This window comes from Miniopterus schreibersii (genome assembly GCF_964146895.1).
Source record: "Miniopterus schreibersii genome assembly, chromosome: 5".
In the NCBI taxonomy this organism is placed as follows: Eukaryota; Metazoa; Chordata; class Mammalia; order Chiroptera; family Miniopteridae; genus Miniopterus; species Miniopterus schreibersii.
The window spans coordinates 35,767,669-35,790,081 of NC_138106.1; the positions used below are offsets into that span (position 1 = coordinate 35,767,669).

The window sequence follows — 22,413 nt, forward strand, 5'->3', positions numbered from 1 at the left end:
GTTGTTAGCACTCTGTGGCCATATGGAAGGACATTTTAGAGACCAACTGGAGAAGAGTCTCAACAGTCCAGGTTAGAGACAAGGGACTGAACTAAGGCATGGGCCCTGGGAGTGAAAAGGGGCAGGATTCTAGAAATGAAAGGTGAGAGGGAAATCTAGAATGGCTTCCAAGTTTCTGGCTTCCAATTGGCAGTATTACTCCTTGAGCCAGCAGTTATATTTGAGGTGCCTGCACAGTGGGTCCCAGCACCTAGAACCATACCTGGCACGCAGCAGACACATGTATTGAGTTAGAGATATTCAGTGAGTTCAGAGCTCAGAAGACAGCCTCATGACAATAACTGAAACCACAGGAAGTGGAGAAGGAACAGCAGCTAATGGGATGGCACACTTAAGAAGCCAGAGGAGGTAGCACAGCCTGAAAGGCACCAAGCCAGGCAGAGCATATCCCTGGGGTGATCGTGTCAGCAGAGAAGCCAAAATGAGAAAATATCCTGGTGGGCAAACAGTAGAGTAGGGACAATTGCCAAAGCTGTGAACAGTAAGGCTTGTGCTTCCAGAGCTGGGTGCTGACCTCCAAGGTCCACGGGGAAGACGGCCACTTGACTGCTCCACGGCTCCAGCATCGAGGGATGTAATGGACAGAGAAGTGTTTTAGGGACTTGTTCTCCTAAATGCTCCTCCCTAACCATCACAAAGCAGGGAGAAGAAACTGTTTTCCTGGTCTAACCCTGGCAAGACACAGATTTCACTTTGTGAAATGTGCATGTGATCTCAGTCGCCCATCCCAGCTCTGAAAAACACATCTTGTCTCATTTGAACATCACAGCGTTGTTTGCATCGCGTATTCCGAAATGTCAATGCACAGTGTGACCTCTGGCAGTTCCCACACATAACTGCCCTGATTCCTTACTGGCAAAACGAGGGCTGGGTTAAAAAATTCTCTCTCCCAGAAGTGATCTTGGTTGAGAATAGAACCCTCTGCCTGGTAATAACCGGTGCCTCACAGTGGAGAAGTCTGGCATGATGGGATAAAGATGTGAAGAAAGCCGCATCCTGGACAGTTCCTATGACTAGGACAGGCTGCCCCTCGACTTTCCACACTGTGAAGTGGCGTGGCTTCCACTGCTTTCATACCGCCCAATGCTCTGTGCCCAGCACCTTGCAAGCCAGGGTCCACCCTCCTCTTTAGTGCACGGTGTAAGATCTGGTAACCTTTCGAGACACTAATACACTAAAAACTCTCCTGTAAATCCATTCAAGAAAAACTGAAGTACTCAAACTACATTTCCTAGAAATAGTTCTCAATCATGAGGGCAAGTTTGTTCCACGAAAGTGAAGCTACTATAATGACCTCTGTCTATTTTTTCAGTAAGAGATGCTTAAATTCAAAGAACGTACATTTTCAAATGTAAGATGCAATTTGGCTCAGACTCAAGTCTGAATTTATCCAAGATACTTCCTTTAAGTCTTAATTAAGCTACAATTTTAACCTAGAAAGCAAACACCTAAAAAGAGCTTTTTGTGTATGTCACTCACTACCAGGAAATATTAACTTTCTTGGGAAAATTTAGAAAATATTGTAGCTGTTGTTTCAGACTGTGTCAGAGAGAAGATAGTCTTAATCTTTAACTATTACTCAACCCAGGAAAGGGACAGGTAGGTAAGAGTAAATGCTTAGCACAGGTGCGAGAAGGCCAAAGTGCAAAAACCTGGGAGCCATTCTAGATTCTCCTCCAACTTCCCATCAGGTCTTTCCCTGTGCACCCTGCTGGGTTTGTGGCTCAAACTATGTCAAATATTACAAGCTTCCAGGACAGCATTACTGCTCTTCAAAAGCGACACACATGCTCTGTTTACAAACTAGAGATATAAACCTTTATTTCACAACTTTGTCATAGTTCACTTTCTAATAAGACATGTACTGAGGACACGGTTTAAAATTCTGGGAAAGCTAGATGCTGGGTGTCTTCCAGGCAGGAGCAAAGATGTGGTCACTTCAGGGCCGGTGCGTTCCTGAGGTTTGCAGGCAGCATGGACCAGATGCACCAGTATTGTCCAACCCCAGTTTTACTTAGAGCCGCCTCCTTTTTTGGGCCCACTAGTCCTCATTTCATGCCAAATTTTCACTAGAGGCTCCCTGTTCTTCCAAATGAGTTCATGACCATAAGTAATATACCATCTGGGGAAAAGAAAAACAAAGCAGGCCCAATATTCAAACAGTATGACATACACATGTTAAGTGCCATGATGATATCAAGTTGACATTTAAAAAATTAATGCCACTGTCATTTACTATCTAGCTTATTAAAATAGCTGATTAACTTATTTGATATTCATCTATGATTTACCTTTAATATATGCAGTGTGTAAAAGGTCAAAGTAGGGTGGGACCACATGTGCCTGATCTGAAAGTGTAAGTACTTCACACACACTACTGTGGATTCACCACAGCTCTGCCAGTTAAGCATCACTTCTCCTGTTATAGACATGAGGAAACCACATCTGAGAGAAGGTAACCTGCCCAAGGTGCTAATACCGACTAAGTGGCCAATCAAGGACTCACCAACAGGTCAGACCAATTCTAAGCCTGGTGAGAAAATTCAAAAATAGAGTTTACTAGTGATGACAATTTAAATGCTTCTCATAGTTTTTTACCTGGCTACACAAAGGGTCATCTGCTGATCCTAATTCTGCCCACCCTTTAAAGTACAGTTACAATCCCCATTCTCCCATTAAACACTGCCTAAAAGCAGCCTGAGCTGAGGAAGCTCAAGAACTGAGAGGTTTAGTAACTTAACTTGCTCAGGTTGCACAACTAGGAATCACCAGAACTGAGACTAGAACCCAAATCTGACTCTAAAACCTGTGTTCCAACCACTGTGCTATACTGCAGCACCTAGGGAGCATCTACTATAAGCTGAGGAACACAGAGTGACAAATGAGAAGGGCCTGATTTTGAGTAGCTGATAAGTGCAGGTACTGGAAGACCAGGTGCTCTGCCTGAGGGCAGCACAAGCTCCAAGTATAACTCAGAGGCATCTATCTACCTCCCCTCCTGGGCTGGGGGAGGCTGGGAGGGCTTCCTGAAGGAAGTGGGATTGATTTGAAATGGCTGTTGATGAAAGCTTTTAGTACTGAAAGCTTTATTTTTGCCCTGTTTTCCTCAGGTTTCTTTTCCCGAGGCACACACCAGATTTTGTTGATCTTTGCATCTCTCAGACACCTACTGAAAAAATGCTCTATTTCCTTTACACTGGTATCAGAACAGCAGTTTAAGGTTTTAACATTTGTAAATGTTCTGAGTATTTTTTTTTATTTTAAGGTGCTTGAATTGTACCTAAATCTTAATATTCACTAAAAGTAGTTAAAATCTGATCATAAAACTACATAGTCACCATGAAAATTTTGAGAAAGTAACAAAATCAGTAAACTTACAGAAAGAAAAAAAAGGCATTTAAAAAAACATGCAGTCCTGGACAGTGGCTCAGTTGGTTGGGTGTTGTCACATGTACTGAGAGGTTGCTATGCCAAGGTTGTGGGCTCCACCTCCACTAGGGGGCATGCAGGAGGCAGCCAATAGATTCGCTCTCACATTAATGTTTCTCTCTCTCCCTCTCCCTTTAAAAAAATTAATTGAAATTTTTTTAAAAAAATGCAAATTAATAGGCATGTAACAGAATTCTTTTGGGCTTAGTCTTAGAATCAAGTCCTGTGGTGAACTTAGAACAAAAGAAAAAGTATCACTCTAAGATTCAAATGCAATTGTAAAACTCTTGCAAGAAATTAATCACTTGTCAGAAACTCTCGATAAATAAAGTGTTCTTCCCAAATCCTTTTAACCTACTTATTTCAGGCAGAGTCAAATACTTTAACCTTACTGGTACACCATTCTGATTAGACATGTAAGTTCAAATGTAATTGGTTATTTGGCTAAATTTAAATTAGGAAAACACTTCAAAACAACCAATTTCTGAGGTGTCTTTTTTTTTGTAGCCTCATAGTCTGGTGCTCAGTCTGAAACTTTAGCTCTGCAATGACTTTGTGACCTTCAACAAGTTACCTTCAATATACGTCAGCTATTATTACTGCAGCAGTGCAAGGTGAACACCATAAAATTTGATGACAGACATAAAGTCAAGGAAACATGCAGGATACCAATGGAATCTTTACTATTATTAAAGATTTCTAAATCTAGATTAAACATGTTCTGGATATGGCTGAAATAGAGTAAATAAAAGAAGCTGATATTAGGAACAGCAAAGAAAAATGATTCCTCTGCCTTTCAGATCCTGGACTTTAAAATGCATTTGATCCAATTATTTTCAGAATGGAAAAAGGTCATCTAATTCTAGTTCAGAAGAATAAAAACCTGCTGGGGAAAAGATCCTTTAAGTACACATGGAAGGATCCAGATAAATTTAGAGTTCAGAACCCTTTTTCATAAGTCTTTGTTTCTCATGCTGTAATAGCAGGTCAGTTTCTACTATTTATAATGTGCTGCTGTGAAAGCTAGAACTCACATATGTTATTCTTTAATCATCACTGAAAATTAAAAATGGCATAATGGCATTTAATTCCACTGCCTACTGGGCAAAACTGCTCTACTTAGAATTTTTCAAAAAAATATTTTTAAATAAAAAAAATTCCGTTTTCCCACTGTCATGAAACAAAGTAAGAGCCAAGTAAGGGCAAAAAGCAACATTTATACAAGAAAAGATAGGCCATTGGGGATCTAGCACATCAGATAGATAACTCTGCTAAAGGGACTCTCATGGTCAGATGGGCTCCAGGAGTCCTGAGGAAGTTCTGTGACAAAGACGCTTAATAGCACTACTGTTTTAGGCAAAAGTCCATTGTCTGATGCACAAGTGGAAGATCTTGTGACCACAATGGAATTGTTCTCAATTGTATGACAGGGCGGGAAGGGCTTTGGATCTGGGTTGAAATCTCAGCTCGGCTACTTAAGAGCTATCTGACTTCTGATCATAAGATAAAGAGGTAGTAAGGTAGCTAGCTCAGTGCCTGCCACAAAATAGATGCTCAGGAAGTGGTCAGCACTGGTCTGTCTGTGAACCTTGGCCTGTCACGCAGCGTGCAGCCACACACAAACTCACTGCAGCAGAGCAACAGCTCTAGCTCTGTGCACTCAGTGTGTCTGCCCAGCACCTGTGAGATGGCGGTAAGGATGGGGTTTGGGCAGGGGAGAGGAGGCCTCAGAGTGGGGGAAGGGGGTGATAGCCCAGATTGGGGGCTGGGGAACAGTCTCAAAAAGGGGCCAGGAATCAGAACAGGTCAGGAGTTGGGGTGACCTGAGGTTAAGGGTAGGGTAAAGGCACAGTTAGTCTCTATCAATGACTGAGGTAGTGAGGGCAGGGCTGATATTCTCCTGTCCCACCTGATATGGTGAAACTGGGCAAGGCCAAAGCAAACCGTGTTGAGGATTCATCACCCTTTCAACCCCACCTGCCCCCACCCTACTCTGCCTTCTTTAGGGGTAGGAGAGGAAAATGATCTGAAAAAGCAATGTAGCAATCAATTATACTCAAACTTACATTCCAAAGAGAGCTCCCCCAAGATGTGCTGCATGATCAAAAAATCTCCATCCCAGGACCATTCCTGCTGTATCCATGGCAATAATGGCTTTTAGGGCCTGCAAGCCAGCAAAAAAGAACATAACTGATACAACTTTGATTCCTCCAGCACTGACATTTCTAATTTAAGGGCAAGAATTCAGTCAATATAAAAATATCACCATCCCCCACTTCACTTCATAAAAATACTCACATTCCCTGCCGTGAACGTGAACATTGGAAGGAAGATAATGGCAAGCCTCCCGTCTGGGATCTTAGTGCAGACAGCGGCAAGGACTGTCATGATTGCGCCTGACTGCAAAGGAACACACTGGTGAAAATGGGAAACTCTCAACATGCAACTGCTTAGTGAAGTATTGCTACAATATCTAAAGTTGCGCCCAGCTGGACGTGGCTCAGCGGTTGAGCGTCGACCTGGGATCCAGGCGATCGGGGTTCGATTCCCGGTCAGGGCACATGCCGGGGTTGCGGGCTCGATCAATGACTCTCATCATTGACGTTTCTATCTGTCTCTCCCTCTCCTTTCCTCTCTCTGAAATCAATAAAGATGTATAAAAAAAAAAAGTTGCAATACTTTTCCAGAAAGTTAGTAAGCCACAAATTTCTAGTTGAACACAAAGCTTAAAAGCTTTCAGTTACTGCGCTGGCCAGGCTGCTCGGTTGGAGCATCATACTACACACCACACAGTTGTGGGTTTGATCTCTGGTCAGGAGGCGGCGGCAACCAATTGAAGTTTTTCTCTCTCCCTTCCTCTCTCTCAGAAAAATCAATAAAACATATCCTCGGCTGAGGATTAAAAAAAAAAACTAGTGTACAAAATATTGGGCAAAGGGGTTCCAAGTCCATCACATAGTAGCCACCTGGGAAGAATTTAACCACAGTGAGATGTGTAAACACCAGCACGTGAGCGCTTCCTGAACTTTCGGGGGTAAACACCGTCTAGAGAAGAACTTCTCAAACTTCAACAAAGCTGTCCCAACTAGACAGTGAGCATGAGCTGCCCAAAGACACCCACATGTGTGGAATTTCTTTTAAGAATAATGTTTTATCTTTTTAAAAATCACATAAAATTTGCATCCTACTTCATAGTAAAAAGTTTTTAATACATAACTTTTTTAAAATTGACTTTTCTGAGGAGAAAGGATACATTTTCATCATATTCTTAAAAGCCTCTGATTAAAAAAAGGTGAAAATAAAGAATTTCTGCATGGGAATGGGCTCAAACATTTGTCAAAAAAGCAAGTTGTGATGTGTTCAGACACACAAATGTTTAAATTTGTGTAGATAAAGGTCACTTTGAGAAAATTCCAGGACAATGAAACTACTTCCTATCTTTAAAATAATGTGCAGTAAGTGCATGAGTTATAGTAAACACTAACTGGCTTTATACAGAAATGCAGAGAATTTTCTTTATTCAAGTATCTGTAATGAGCACTTTAAATGTAGAATATAACCATCTATGGAGAAGTAATTTACAGAAACAACAGAATGTTAATGCTCCTCTTTTACACCAACTGAGCCACTCCAGCCAGGCTCTCCCTCATCTTTTAACAAAGGATTATGATGAAGGCAGTAAGTTTGTACTTTTTAATCCCCTTCCCCCTTTCACCCATCCCTCCCCTCCCCTCCCCTCCGGCAACCATTAGTTTGTTCTCTGTATCTATAAATTTGTTTCTTTTGCATTTTTCTTGTTTTTTAAATTCTGCGTATAAATGAAATATGGTATTTCTTTCTCTGTCCAACTTAGTTCACTTAACAAAATACTCTCTAGGTCCATCCATATTGCCACAAATGGCAAGATTTCATTCTTTCTAACAGTTAATATTCTATTGCGTGTGTATATATATATACACATACATCTTCTTTATTCATCTTTTTATTTCTTTTAATATGTTTTTATTGATTTCAGAGAGAGGGAGGGAGAGATAGAAACATCAATGATGAGAGAGTCATTGATCAGTTGCCTCCTGCACGCCCCCTACTGGGGATCGAGGAGCCCGCAACCCAGGCACATGCCCTGACTGGAAATCAAACCACCATCTCCTGGATCCTAGGTCAATGCTCAACCGCTGAGCCACGCTTTGCCAGGCCATAGGAAGTCTTTGTATTAATTTTGCCACTTTCTTGTAATTCTAAAATTATTTCAAAGTGAAGTTAAAAACTAAATTAAAATCTTTTAAATTAAAAATACTTACTGCTCCAAGTGATGGTCCGTATCTTCCTGTGGCAACTTTACACACATAACTGACAAAGTTGGAAATAACACCTGAGAAATAAGTCACATTTCAGTCATTTTAGTGAGGTATTAAAATGGTTTCCATTTCTGATCTCCACCCAAAGAGACCAGGTTTCTAGCTCGGTCACTATGAGGTGCAGGCATGAACACTTATCCTGTCTATCACTCCAGATATTTTACTGGGAAAGAAAAGCCAGACCCACTGCACAATCTGCTGAGTGATGTAGTTTACTTTACCTCTTAGTTACCATTTTCCAAATTTATACCATGAAGAAAAGAGGCCAGTTTCCAAAATCACCAACTGCCTGGGAATCCTCTGGGCTGCACTCCAAACACTAAATCAGAATCCCTGAAGTGAGACCAGGGAGTCCATGTTTTACCCAGCTCGCCAGTGATTCTGCTGCAAATTTAGATTAGATAATCCTTTACAGATCCCTTTGGCTCCCATATCATCTGAGCTGAGTGTGGTTCATTTATAAAAACAACTTCCTACAGAGCAGGAATTAATGGCACCTATAACAGACTCTTTGTACCTAATAACACAACTAGTGCTTGGGGAAAGAACTACACAGTTATCTTAGCCAGAAAATTGCTCAGCTTCTAGTTTTGAGGGACTAGATGAACATGAGTATTTAATTAACACTGATTAAGTACCCACGCTGGGCCTTGTGACAGATGCTTCTATTTAATCCTTTCTACAACCCTTTATCATGAGAGTACATATCAGAGAAGTATACAGTCTTTTCTGCAACATCACACAGCTGGTAGCAGAAAAAGTATCTGAACCTAGGTCTTCCATTTCCAAGCTCAATGTTATTCACAAAATAACTGCCAGATATATTGTTTTAAATGAAGTGATTTTTAAAATGAATTTTTATACTTTATGGCTTTAATTAAGAACATTTTTTAAAGAGAGGGATAAATAAAATTTAACTGATTGCCAATTTAGCAGCATCTAGGAACCTGGAATCTTGTGCTACCACTTCCTGGCTGAAATAAGGAAATGATGCTATTGCCAGGACCACAAATGGAGTGGGTCCATGCTAACATACATACTTCCAATAATGAACTCATTCTTGACAGTCTTACTGAACAGCTCTCAAAAAAGCTTTCTGGAAACTGAACACACTGTGGGAAATGAGCCTAAGGTTACTTAACAAAGATTCAAGTAACTGAAACAGCTGGGAAGTCTGGGAACTACTTATCTGTAAAATAGCCTGAGGCTCAGGAAACTAAGACCTAGTGACATAAAAATAACATGCTAAGGTCAACACTAAACCTTAACTACTGTTTCCTAACTAATTTAAAACTAAACAGTAAATAATTCACATTAAGAGGAAATCTGCAAAAGAGAAGGAAGATGACAGCCCCACCAATCTATGGTAATCTGTGCATATAATCTGAGCACTTACTGTATGTAGAATATGGATATAATCATTTCCTTTGTCCCTTCTCTAAATAGGTGACAATGTTTATACTCTGAAAGGCCCAAGAATATAGCTTATTACCTGCAGATAAGTACACTGCCATGAACTGCTCTTGACCCAGAATGTTCACGATGCTGGAGGAAAAGCTCCACAAAACATACATATTTGCTGCCATGTGAAACAAGGAGAAATGACTGAATGTTGACAGCAGCATTGGAGAACAAAGGACCTCTATAAGAGAAAGAAAAACATAGTCTGGTAATCATGGAACACACAGCCAGTAAAAATTGTCTATTTTTGATTTTTTTCATTATTATTGTGAAATCAGACATGGGAAACAAAAACTGGTTAAAGGGTTAACTAAATTGCCCTGGGTGGTGTGGGTCAGTTGGTTGAGCATTGTCCAGTGCACCAAAAGGCTGCTGGTCCAATTCCCTTCCAGGGGACATGCCTGGGGTGCAGGCTCGATCCCCACTGGGGGGGCATGCAGGAGGCAGCAGATGGATGTATTGCTCTCACAACGATGTTTCCCTTTCTCCCTCTCCCTTCCTCTCTCTCTAAAAATTAAAATATATATTTTAAAAAGGTCAAATTGGTTTAAGAAAGCATTTTTCAAAGTGGTAAAAATCTACCTTAAACCTATTTTCTACTTATTAAGTAACCAATAAAAATTCTCAGTTCAATGAAAGCAACCTGCTCCTATGGTGAAAGTTGGTTAGAAGAATTAGTAAATATCAGTCTTCTCAAAGAGTAAACATGGAGTGACCATGAATTTTATGTCACTAAATAATATTTAGATATCTAGCATGTGCAAGGCACACTGTAGGTACCCTGGACATAGCAGTAAGAAAGCGGAGGTCCCTGTTCTCAAAGAGCTTATAGTCTGCCCTCTGATTCTGTTTATAATTGTTAACAAGAACTCATCCTTTTTATAGCATTTCAATTAATGTAAAGCATATTTCTTTCATATTACCTCTACCTCAAAATAAAATTACACAAATTAGACTTACTTGAGGCTGGATTAGATGTGAAATATCTGATCATTACCCTCTGTAGAGAAGGTACTCTCCATAAACAGAATACAAAAACATTTGCAGCTATGATACCTACAAAATATAATTTAGGAAAGTTAAAAATAAGAGCAAAGAAAGTCTGATTAAAAGTCCACCTGGATAAGATTTTCTACCACAATTATATAAGAGTATTATACACTTGGGGAGAAAAAGTAAACTAAGGGAAGTGAAATCAGCGTTAAGTATCGAAATTGTCATGGGTTGGTGAAGTCAGAGAATTCCTGAAAAACTGCAAATGTTCTAGGAGCTAACTCCCCTTCCTCAGACCCATAGTCTACTTCTTCATAACAATCTACTTACTCTTCTAAATCAATAATTAAATCTACAGTTATTGTTTGAAAATGGCCAAGCCAAAGATAGAAATACGTACAGACTAGGTCCTTTGGCAAGGGAAGAAAAAATCTATATAACACCAATTCTTTTTCTACAGGGAATGGTCGGCTCCTTAAACTTAGGGACAGCTTATGAAATATTGATGTATTACCTATGTAGATAAAGATCCACATGTTTGAGAAAAATACTCATTAGCTAAGAATTCTGGAATAATCTGGAAGAATTTTGCAATTGCTTTGGAAAATATGTTTACATGTGGAAGTTAGGTGACTTTCCTTTTTCTGCAAGAACTACTACCATTCAACTGAGTAGATTTATTTAATGATAGAATTAACTATTCAGTCATAAAATTATTATTCTTGAAAACTACAAACTTTTATATTTTTATGTACCACAACTCCTTGCACATAGTAGGCACTCATCTATTTGAATTAAAGGAATTTAAACATTTCTTCATTTCTTCAGTCTCTTTAGGCAATAGGCAACTAGCCCTTTCAACATCTGCAATGATAATTAGGACTGATTCCAACATTCTGGTAAGAGAATTTATTTTAGAAGACATTCATTGTACAGACCCTGCCAGCTGCTACATCTTGGAGTTACTGCTGGCTTCCATATTTGCTCACTCTGTAAGGCTTTCAGCTATCCCCTAGCATTCTAGTCTCTCCAGTGTTTGTTCTCCTATTTGAGAGTTAAGAAAAGAAGCTTCCACTTTCATAGATTCTAAGACATTTTTTCCATTTAATATCTGACATGAGGATGCATCTTACAATTGGTGGTATATCATAGATGAACTGGAAGCATTTTTCCTTTCTCTAAAGTAAATTAAATGATGTTTTATTGCATCTAACTGAATTGATTCCATCAATTTTATCAGGTTCTTACTAGTGTGGACTGTGACAGCTGTTATATCATCTTTGGTAACTAACGAGGACTCTTTCAAAGAAGGTGCGAGGGACGGTACTTATGAAAGGGTGAGAAAAAGGAGTCACAAGGAAGGCAAGTATGAGCACTGTGTACACCTTGTAATGAGGAGACTGGAACTCTGGGCAGGGCAGGTGAACAGAGGAAGGGCAGAGCCTCCTCAGATGGAAGAAAAGGCCTCAGGGGATTTATCCTAGAGGAAGTAAGTAGTGATTAGTGTGGTACCTGGGGTTTTTTAGTTTCTTTGGGGTGACTACCCAGAGAACTTGCTTAGGTCTAGGTTGTTGTACATAGTGACTGGGATATCTCAGGATAAAGAAGACCCGAGAATAGATTTGCCTAGGTTTCCAGGATCAGAAGGATAATTGCTCAGAGCTTTGCAATTTGCTCCAATTGTGATCCAATGCAGAGAGCAAGACAGGGCCCCTGAACCTGTCTCCCAGGGTGAAAACTGGCAACCACTACTCTGCCTGCTCTGCCAGTTTCATGGGCTACTTCCTGAAACCAGTGACATAGAGCACACACGTCTGCAAATCACAAGCACCACAGCACTGTAGAGAAGTAGAGAAAGTTTCTGGCTGAAGAGACGCCAACTGGAGAAAAAGACTTGAAAAATGGAAAAATAACCAAATATATCAAGGTCAACAGTAGCCAAAGAATTAACATTCCAAGTTTTCAACCCAAATATAAGAAACCTTTCTGGTAAATGATAACAGAACATGGCTCTGGGTCTATGATTAGGCATTCCATCAGTAAACTACCAAACAAACAGACCCAAATCATGTATACGAACCACTGTTATTCATTATAAAACGCACTAACAAATTAAAAAGAACTGAGAAAAGTAGCATGCATTTTCTTCCTCATGTACACCATTTTGAAGGCCAATTATAGATGAGAAAACTGTAGCTTTAAGAGGTACAAGTTTTCAGAGAGCCAAATTCAGTGGCCAAGCCAGAATTCCTAATCTAGAGCTCTTTCTACTAGAGACATGGGGTAGCCAAGAGGGTTTCTTTTGACCTTGGTCACTCTAACCTTCAGACACCAGAAAAAGGTCTCCTTTCATTTACTCAACAGATTTTAACTGAGTGCCTTTACTGTGTGACAGTTATGTGCTAGGTGCTATAACCAAATGAAAACCCTCATCACTCTGTCCTTGAGCATGTTATGTGTAAATTATATAAGGCAGGTTCTGTTATAAATTATTAAAAAGGTGTAATGAGTTCTGAAAAAAGATGCACTTCCTGTAGGAAGCAATGTCTGAACCATACAGTTGAAGGACAGATTAGGTCCCAATGAGGAAACAGAAAAAGTGAACCTTCCAGACAGAGAAAACAGCCTGAATGAAGAAAGTTAAGCACCTTTTCTCCACTTAGGTACAGAAAATTAAGAGTACCATTAAGTCTAACCATATTTGAGAAAAAGCAATATTTTGCTATTTCCCTAGGAAGGTTTTTTTTTTTCCTATCTGCACAATTGTTCAAGAACTTCCAAATCTGGCCCTTGCTGAGTAGCTCAGTAGGTTAGAGCATCGACCCAATGTGCCAAGGTTGTGGGTTAGATCCCCGGTCAGGGTACACACAGGAATCAACCAATGAATGCAGAAATAAGGGAAACAACAAATCCATGTTTCTCCCCCAGCCCCGCCCTTCCTTCCCCTCTCTCTAAAAATCAATAAATAAAAATTTAAAAAAAGAAAAAAGAACTTTCAAAATCATTTCCCCAAATTTCTCAAATAACTAAGTTCATGTAACAAGTCTCAAATAACAAGTGTTACCCTGAAGAGTCAGATGTGTCTTTCTATAAAAATTTACAAAGAACAACATTATCATGATGATATGCATGGCATGCTTACATTTAAAGAGAATTTTATAAACAGCATGGTATAGGAAAGAGAAAATCAGCTTTAGAATCAGACAGACCCAATTTTGAAACTTGGTTCTACTACTTACTAGCAGTGTCGAAAAGTTCCTTCTCTGAAAGCCCGTTTCCTTATCTGTAAAAAGGGAAATAACTAACCTGTAAGCAACCTTGTGAGGTAGGGAGAGAAAGTGTATAAAGCATTCTGCATAGAGAAAGTACTTAATCAATGTCCCCTTTAGTTTTTTTAATGGTGGAAGTAATAATTATATATAACCTATTTCACAAATTAGGATTCTACAACAAAGATAGATCAAAATTAGAAAATAACTGACCCAGAGCATCATGTATACCTTTATGCCACGCTATGTTTTACACTGTGACATTAGCCTAAAGGTACAGAGACTTCCTATGTCTTTCTAAATCACTGGTGAGCATGGTACAAAAGCCATTGACTGTGACATACTGTACCTTTTGGTTTGATTTCTCTTTCCTTGAATGGCTAAAACGTGTAAGCTAACACAAACCTGTCACAGTCCGCTGGCCATCACTTAGGTTATTCCACCACTTGTTAATCTAAAACAGAAGGAAAAAATGCATATTATCATATGGTAAATACTTTCAAGGTAGAAAAGTGAAAAGCCAGAAAGAAAATGCTTTGTATATATAAAAATCACTGGTGAACAGACATAATACACATGTGGTAGTGGAAAGCACAGGTGCTTTGTAACAGTACATTCTCCATGCAGAGCCACTGACTAGCTCTGTGATCTACATTACTTCTAAACTTCAGTTTCCTGATTATAAAATGGAGACAGTAACAGATGTGCAGTAGTACTGTTGTGAGAAATAGCAACAAAATAAAGCACTTACCACACTATCAGATAGACAGGTATCAAGTACGTGATTATTCACCAAGGTCCAATCTAGTTTTAAAATTCTAAGAATATTTTCTACTAAAATTACCCTTTTTTAGGTATAATCACACTACTGAGTTTAGAAAGAGACAGAGAGAGAATCCTAATCTCTCAGGGACACATGCTGAAATTTTATGCATGAAATATACCTAGGATTTGCTTTACAGTAATCAGTGCTGGGGAGGAAAGGGAAAGAAAGGGGACTAGATGAAAAACAAAGTTGGCCATGTGTCAATCATCACTGAAGCTGAATAATAGTTTATTATACTATTCTCTTTACTTCTTTTTTTTTTATCTGTTTGAAGTTTTCCATGATTCAAGTTTTTAAATTAAAAAAATATTCTAACTATGAAACCGAACCAGGCTGTATATACGAATAAAGAAATCCAAGGTTAAAAAAAAAAGTTACAGATCAGTATGTATATGGATCCATATACAATAATGATTACACTTTTGTAGTTGTAATTAAATTGTGTACGAGCTCTCAGACCTCACTCACTACAAGTGTAGTGGCAGGACTTCCTGGACTTCATTTCCCATGTTACATATATGTACTGTTCCAAAATTCTCTAATGGGCATGGGTTTTATATTTTATAACCTACCACTTAACTATAATAAATCCATCTTTGGATGAAGATTATGTATATTGTTTCTGTCATTTTCCACCCTTCTAAAGAACCATTTGGGTATCAAAACTATAGTGCAGACCTGCTGGAAACCTGAAACTTTCTAAGGGATCTGGGATTATGGAATAGGTTAGTTTTTATTATTCTCAAACATGTACTAAATAAAAATCACTGCTACTTATTGCAGTTTTTACCTATATATATTCTATCCATTGTTCTGCTGACATAAAGCCTCTCTAAAACAGGTAGGGCTCATGCTTCTTCTATGTGTCTATGGGGAAATAAGATGAAATGAATCCTTCTCCCTATTTAGAGGAACTTTTCATTTGGAAAAGAAAACCCAAGGCTGCCCTCTCAGACTCTTTGCTGGCCAGGACTAAGTTCCTAGGAAGGAGAAAATTGAAGAGGACATCGACCCTCTCTCCAAATTGGAGGAGCAGTGTGTCATTTAAAAAAAAAAAAAAAAAAAGTGTGCCCTGGCCAGTTGGTGGGGCATTATTCCTGTGCACCAAAGGGTTGCCGGTTCAATTTCTGGTCAGGGCACATGGCCAGGTTATGGGCTTGATCCCCCGTAGGGGGTGTGCAGAAGGCAACCAATTGATGTTTCACTCTTGCATGGATTTTTTTTTTCTCCCTCTCCCTTCTTCTCTAAAAATCAATAAAAATATTTTTAAAAGCCCGAGCCGGTTTTGCTCAGTGGTTAGAGTGTTGGCCTGCAGGCTGAAGGGTCCAGTCAAGGGCATGTATCTAGGTTGCAGGCTCGATCCCTGGACCCGGTCAGGGTGCGTGCAGGAAGCAACTAATCGATGTGTCTCTCTCATATCAATGTGTTTCTCTCCCTCTCCCCCTTCTACTCTATCTAAAAACCAATGGAAAAAATATCCTCAGGTGAGGATTAAAAAATAAATAAAGTACTAAACTATAGAAAGAACTGATAGTTTAAAAAAAATAAAAATAAATTTAAAATAAATTTTAAAAGAAAAAGGTGCTTAAAAACCACATAAAAGCTTCTGGACTCGGGACTCAAGTATTCTCAAGTAAAATAAATAAAATATATGTCTTATCTAAAAGGCAGTATTTTTAAAAAATCAATTAAGAGGAAAGTGAGCCACCAACTTACACATGAAGTAGCGGGAGTTTCAGAAGTTCTGCTCTGTGCCCTCCTGCACCCTCATCTCGAGCAGTTAGACACACTCAACCGTGGGTATCTACTAGAGGTGCATGACGGCGTATGACGGAGAAGCTTTTAAAGTCTACATAGTATCTCTACCCCTAAGGCATACATATTTTGAAAAACTCTCCGTAATTCTAATATGGAACATAGACTCCAAACAACCCAGGAAGGTGATGCAAGTAAAACGGCCCTTAAACTTCAGTAGGCCTGGAAGAGGACCTGAAACATTAATAATTATCCCTGGTGATTCTTGGACAAATTGAGTAGATGACAAACTGCTTGGAACACTGTCTAGCACAACACTGCCAGATATACAAAATATTAATAAATAATCGACTCTAAAGAAGAATATTAAGTGCACTGATTTCACATCTACTGATTTAATGTTGTCATTAACTAAAAACACTTCATAGCCCTGGCCAGCGTGGTTCAGTGGTTAGAGCATTGGCCTATGCACAGGAGGGTCTTGGGTTCGATTCTCTGTCAAGAGCATGTAACTGGGTTGCAGATCCAATCCCGGCCCCCAGTAGGGGCACATGTGGGAGGCAACCAATAGATGTGCCTGTCACATTGATGTTTTTTCTCTCTCTCCCCCTGCCCCCTCCCCTCTACTCTAAAATCAATGGAAAAAATATCCTCACTCCTTGGGTGAAGATTACAAACAAACAAACACTTCATAAATAACCAGACTTCAAGAACTGTGATCAATAGGTCAAAGAAAGCCATGTTTATCTTTACCTCCTTTCTGAAGTCTCCTTCCTTTTGTGGTCTTATGCTATCCAACCAATCAGCTTTTATACCATCAAAATAACTCTGGACCTTGGATTTCAGTGATTCATATTGCCAAATAGCAGCTGATCCAAATGCACAGCCTGTAAACTACATAAAATATATGGCAAAATAAATTTAAGAGAAATAAATCTATACACAGTTCCAAGAACAATACTTCATTTTCATGGGCTTTTACAAACCAACAGAAGGAACATCTGGCATAGTGAAACCTATTAGGTGAAAATAACATTTGTTTCCCATTTTTTAACTTCATGGTAACCCTCCGGCCTATTTACAGATAGAAATTTTCAAAGAAAATTCAAACTATTAACTTAGTATCACTTGAAATGTTATACCAAATAAGAGGCCCATAAGTTTCTTCTCCAGGGTTTACATAAGTGATCCAGATTCTAACAGCAATTATTAAATTCATGTTCTCCTGTAATGATTTATGACCCCAAGATACCCAGATCCCTTTGACAACCCCCCCACTTGTCTTTAAGGGAGCCCAAATAGGACAAACAGTACTTTAACACTGCACCTGCAGCAAGGTACGTAACTCCTAGTGATGTGAGCTCTTACCCCAACAGTAAAAAAAAAAGGCTTTACAAGAGTCCTTAAAGGATAGGGAGAAGGGTAAAAGACTGTTTCTTCTACAGGAGGAATCAAAGCACTTCTCTTGTATGCTTCACCACTTGTTCCTGTGTCTGATTTTCGAGGTTCAACCTTCCTGGGTGCTTTTCGGAATCCACATTTTTGCTGAACAAAAAAGTTAAACCTATAGGGGAAAATAACAGATTAGAAACAGCTTGCAAACATCAAAACCTCTATGAACTTCCTGACTTGGCCTGCATCACCACCTCGGTTTATTCACACTCAATAGCACCAAAGTAGCCAAAACTCCTACTCCCAGGTAAGATTTCAAGTCAAATCATTGAACTGTAGAGGGAACTTGTTTGGGTTGTTCCTGTGTATCAGTCAACAAAATAATTTGTATCCATCCTCCACACAGTTTGCAGTCCTGTAAAAAGCTGAACTGTAGGGGAATAGGGATATAGGCAAATAAGGTGAAGAAAATTAAGATGTACAAACTGCCAGTCATAAAATTAGTCACAGGGATATAATGAACATAAGGAACATATTCAATAATACTATAATAAGTACAGATGGTTGACTTATTGTGGTGATCACTTTGAAAGGTATATAAACATCTAATCAATGTTGTATAACCGAAAATAATACATTGCATGTCAACTATAGTTTAAATTTTCTAAAAAAGAGAAAGCAAAAATATAGGGAAATGGGAGAGAAAAAGAAATTTTTAAAAAGTTGGAGCTCTGCCCTAGCCAGTTACACTCAGTGGTTAGAGTATTAGCCCACAGAATGAAGGATCCCAGACTCGAACTGAGAGAGATACATTGATTGGCTGCCTCCTGCACGCACCCCGACCAGGGCCAGGGATTGAACCTGCAGCCCAAGTACATGCCCTTGACTGGGAATCGAACCCTCAACCTTTTGGTGCGCAGGCTGATGCTCTAACCACTGAACGATGCCAGTTGGGCAATGATTTGTTTTTATAGTGTGAGGATGAAGACAATGTAACTTAGATATCTGTACAAGTCAGCACTAATGTCTATTACTAAAGATTTGTGTGAATAAATTGAGTAGAAATGGTCTAATGTAAAAATGGAGACAAGATGTGACCAAGCATACACACAACAGATTCATTCCACTTAAAAGAAAATGGATGTTTTTAGGGGAGAGGGGAATTCTGCATAAACTCTTGTGTGCCAAAATTACCCATCTTGAGTTAATACATGGTGAGTTAAACTGGGTATACCTGATTTACTAATTTGTCAAGTATTTTACTTAAATATATCTTAAGACTCACATCCCAATCTAAAAAATTTAAGCTCCCTGTAACTACTACAATCAACTATTTTCTTCTCTTTGCATAACTGACAAATTATGCAGACTTCTTTCATGCCTAAGCCATTTTTCAGAAGTGCTGACGCAAGTTTGATAATGGTAAAGTTTCTGAAGAAGCTAAGTGACACTGTGTCTCCTTTTTCTGTAAAGGGCCAGACAGTAAATATCTTAGTCTTTGTGAAGAACAACTTAAATCTCTGATGCATACTGTTTTGTAAAAACCATTCTTGGCTGGTAGGCTGCTTTGAGCCCGCTGTAGTTGGCACAATTAAAAAAAACACACAAACATATATTTTTATTGATTTCAGAGAGAGGAATGAGAGACAGAAAGAAACATCATTGATGAGTGACACTGATCGGTTGCCTCCTGCCAAAACCCGGGCATGTGCCCAGACCGGAAATTGAATCTGGTGGATCATAGGCTGATGCTCGACTGCTGAGCCACACCAGTTGTGCATGTAGTTTGCACAACTTTTGCATTACCACCTGCAGCATTTGTAAAAAATGCAAGTTCTCAGCCACGCCTCAGGCCTATTACATCAGAACCATGAGGAACCCTATCCCTGACTTCATTCTTTGCATACTAATTTCAGAAGCACAGGATGTCCAAGCAGACCTAATACATTATATGTGGTAATCTGTCCTCCCAATTAACTTTGAATGCTTATTTCCAGAGGCAAGTAGGCATATACTCTATTTCAGCTTTACCTACATTCTCCTATAATGCATATTTTTCTATGCAACCAAATAAATGTAATTTCCAAACTTCGCATTAGAAATGGCAAACTAAAAAAATCAGGTGCTAATCTTCGACATCATGTTTCTTCGTTTGCTTTTTTCAAATGGCCTCCAACTTTTACTGGAGACTCGTTAATCATTTTCTTTTGCTTTTCCTTCCTCATGCATAGCTTCAATATTTAATACGCCTGCTGCTTCCTAATAGCCATATTCATTTATCTTCCCCCTCAAACCTAAAATTTCAACTGGGATTTGGAGTGAACAGTGGAATGAGGTCCACCAAAACTTGTCACCCCTTCCACCAGACCCCCTCATCCTCCACCTCCGGGCATTTAAGACGAGTGCCTCACGTTCCACGTTGGTGTATCATGAAGGTACAGTAAGTGCACGTTTTTCACCAATCCCTGATCAGATTCACTTGGAGTACTTACTAGAAGCACAGGACAGGTTTTTCCACTCTTTTCACCCGCGGCCTCCTTCTGAGTTACAGGACTGGGGTGGGGCCTGGGAAATGATCTATTCTGCGAACATTCCAGGTAATCCTTAAAATGAGGCGATGACTCCACCACACTGAGGCCTCGGTTATTTACCACTAGCTAGTCCCCAGCGTTGATAAACACTACATATTCTTTGCTACCATCTATCAGATGAATCCCAAGGCATCAATCTAACCAAGACAGAAACTGGGAAGGTTGAAACTATGCGTTAAAGAACAAGAACAAATTTCAGAGTCAAATACAAATCAGGTGTTGGGCAGTTGGGTGAATTTCTCTATTATCAATTTAGAACTGAATTATTCTAACGCAAAAGCAGCAAATACAGATAAACCACACTCTCCATTCATACGGCTTCAACTCGGGAAGACTGGAGTAATTTTCTTTCCAAATCATCTGGATTCCAAATATTCCACTGTCTCACTTTTTCAACAGAAAAGCCTCCCCTACGGGTATGCAAGAGGCAAAATGAGACCCTTCTCTGATTCCATCTTTCCTTAGTTCTCTAAACGCTAAAGAAGGCAAACTGTAGAACACAGGCTTGAAAAGGACTGAAAGGAAAGAAAATCTCAGCTCTACCACTGTGCCAACTATGTAACTGCTTCACTTTAATATTGTATGTCACCTATACTTCTTTTTAAAAGAGAAAAAAGAGAGAATGCTTAACGATTAAAAAGGTCACAACCTCAAAAAAAAAAAAAAAAAAAAGAAATGGGTCGAATGCCTTCCCCGCGGGACCGTGAGCGCGGCGCGCAATCGGCCCTCCGAGAGCAGCTCCGCTTCCCGTCACGTCCTCCGGAGGCGAAAGGGGACAGTGCGCGCTGGGCCGGGCGGCCACCGTGCACCCGGCCCGGGGCAGGGCGCGGCGAGAGGCGAGGACTGGACCGAGGAGGGAGAAGAAAGGGGGACGGAGAGAAGTGACCGGGGAGGAGAGCGGATGAGCCGGGAGCAGCGCACGGCCTCTGCCCCTGAGCATGGGCGGCCGGAGCTCCGGCGCCAAGGGGCGAGAAGCCCGGCGGTCTTTACCTGCGTCCGAGCAGCCGCGGCGGGGCCAGGGCCGCAGGGAGCTCCTCGCAGCTGCGGCCGCCCCGCGGCGCAGCCCACGTCTGGCCGCAGCACCAGCCTCTCTGCGCCCAGCCTCTCCACGCCATCTTCCCAACCTCTGCCCCACCATGGCCCGACCTTACCAACCCCTGCCCGAACCACTTCCGGGGCGAAGGAAAAACCATAGAGTGCCGAGGAACCGCCTAGAGCGCCCCCGCGCGGCCCACCGGTGCCAGGCCAACTCCAGCGACAGGGGACCCGCCGCCGGCGGCTGTTGTGCCCGACCGCTGAGTCGGGACCTGGGAGCGGGGTGGGAAAGGGACCCCCCCTCCACCGCGTTTGCAGACGAGGCGCGGAGGACGGAGAGGAGGGAGAGCGAGCGTTTGCTGAGTGATGCCGTGCACCAGGCACTTTGCATAAGCTGTTGTATGAACCCTCCCCAAACTCCTGAGGTTAGTGTAACCGTTTGCTGTGGCTCAGCGGTTCAAAGAGAAGTGAGGGCAAGAAGCAACGCTGTAACCCCAGTTTTCTTAAATTAATGCTCTTTTTCTGCATCTCACCGTTCCATGTTACGACGCACTTGAGGACGTGCCTCACATCTTTAAGAAGTCTAAGCCTGAAATGAAAATCTTGATTCTAGATAAAATTCAAACTTCAGGATTCAGCCCTCGCTGCCTCTCAGCCGGCTTCATTTCCTGCCGCTCGTCGCTCCCTCTGACCTTGGCTGCAGCCGCACTGAATCATTCGCAGTTGCTAAAGGCACCTACTCCTCCGGAGTTCGCATACCATTCTCACCGCCCGAGACCCCCTTCCTGTCTCCCTTCTCAGCCTCCCTAACCAACCTGTCCTTGGCCAAACCCAATCATCGCCTCTTCTAGGAGGTTAAAGTTTTTCCTTGACCATTAGGGTCCCTAGTGAGATCTGAAAATTAGCTGATAATGACATACTAACAAGAAAAGCACACAAACTTTACTGAATTTTTACAATGTGCACCGGAGTCTTCACGAGAATGAAATGAAGTGACCAGAGCAAAAAGCTTTTATATCTTTTAGACAAAGAAACAATTATTTGTGAATAATTGACAAGAGAGTGGGGTTTGAGCTGGGGGTCGTCCATCCAGGGCTAGGTAGTCCTTATTTTCCTTAATGAGGAGTGTTATAGGATAGTAAGAAGCTAGGAAAATTCCAGAACAACCGGAACAGGGAAACTGAGACAGATAGTTACACAGCAGTTTTCAGCCACCCAGTAAATCCTATCTTCCCTAAACCAAG

At 40.6% G+C, this 22,413-nt stretch overlaps 1 protein-coding gene across 3 annotated transcripts; it reads right to left on the reverse strand.

The window, feature by feature from the left end:
• Window positions 1–1,855: 1,855 nt before the first annotated feature.
• On the reverse strand, window positions 1,856–21,295 carry PARL (presenilin associated rhomboid like). Of its 3 annotated transcripts, none has more exons than XM_081138764.1 (11): window positions 21,125–21,278; window positions 17,520–17,715; window positions 16,905–17,045; window positions 13,920–14,024; window positions 13,541–13,584; window positions 10,269–10,364; window positions 9,340–9,489; window positions 7,791–7,861; window positions 5,788–5,889; window positions 5,556–5,653; window positions 1,856–2,182 (listed from the first exon to the last, which is right to left on the reverse strand). In XM_081138764.1, exons 6-11 carry the CDS (start codon window positions 10,300–10,302, stop codon window positions 2,071–2,073), a joined length of 567 nt encoding a protein of 188 aa, XP_080994890.1. In that variant the 5' UTR covers window positions 10,303–10,364; window positions 13,541–13,584; window positions 13,920–14,024; window positions 16,905–17,045; window positions 17,520–17,715; window positions 21,125–21,278; the 3' UTR covers window positions 1,856–2,070. The 3 variants fall into 3 exon arrangements, with proteins under 3 accessions (XP_080994890.1, XP_080994889.1, XP_080994888.1); XM_081138763.1 differs by having other exon boundaries at window positions 13,976–14,024; window positions 21,125–21,264; XM_081138762.1 differs by lacking the exon at window positions 13,541–13,584 and having other exon boundaries at window positions 13,976–14,024; window positions 21,125–21,295.
• Between the last annotated feature and the right edge of the window lie 1,118 nt (window positions 21,296–22,413).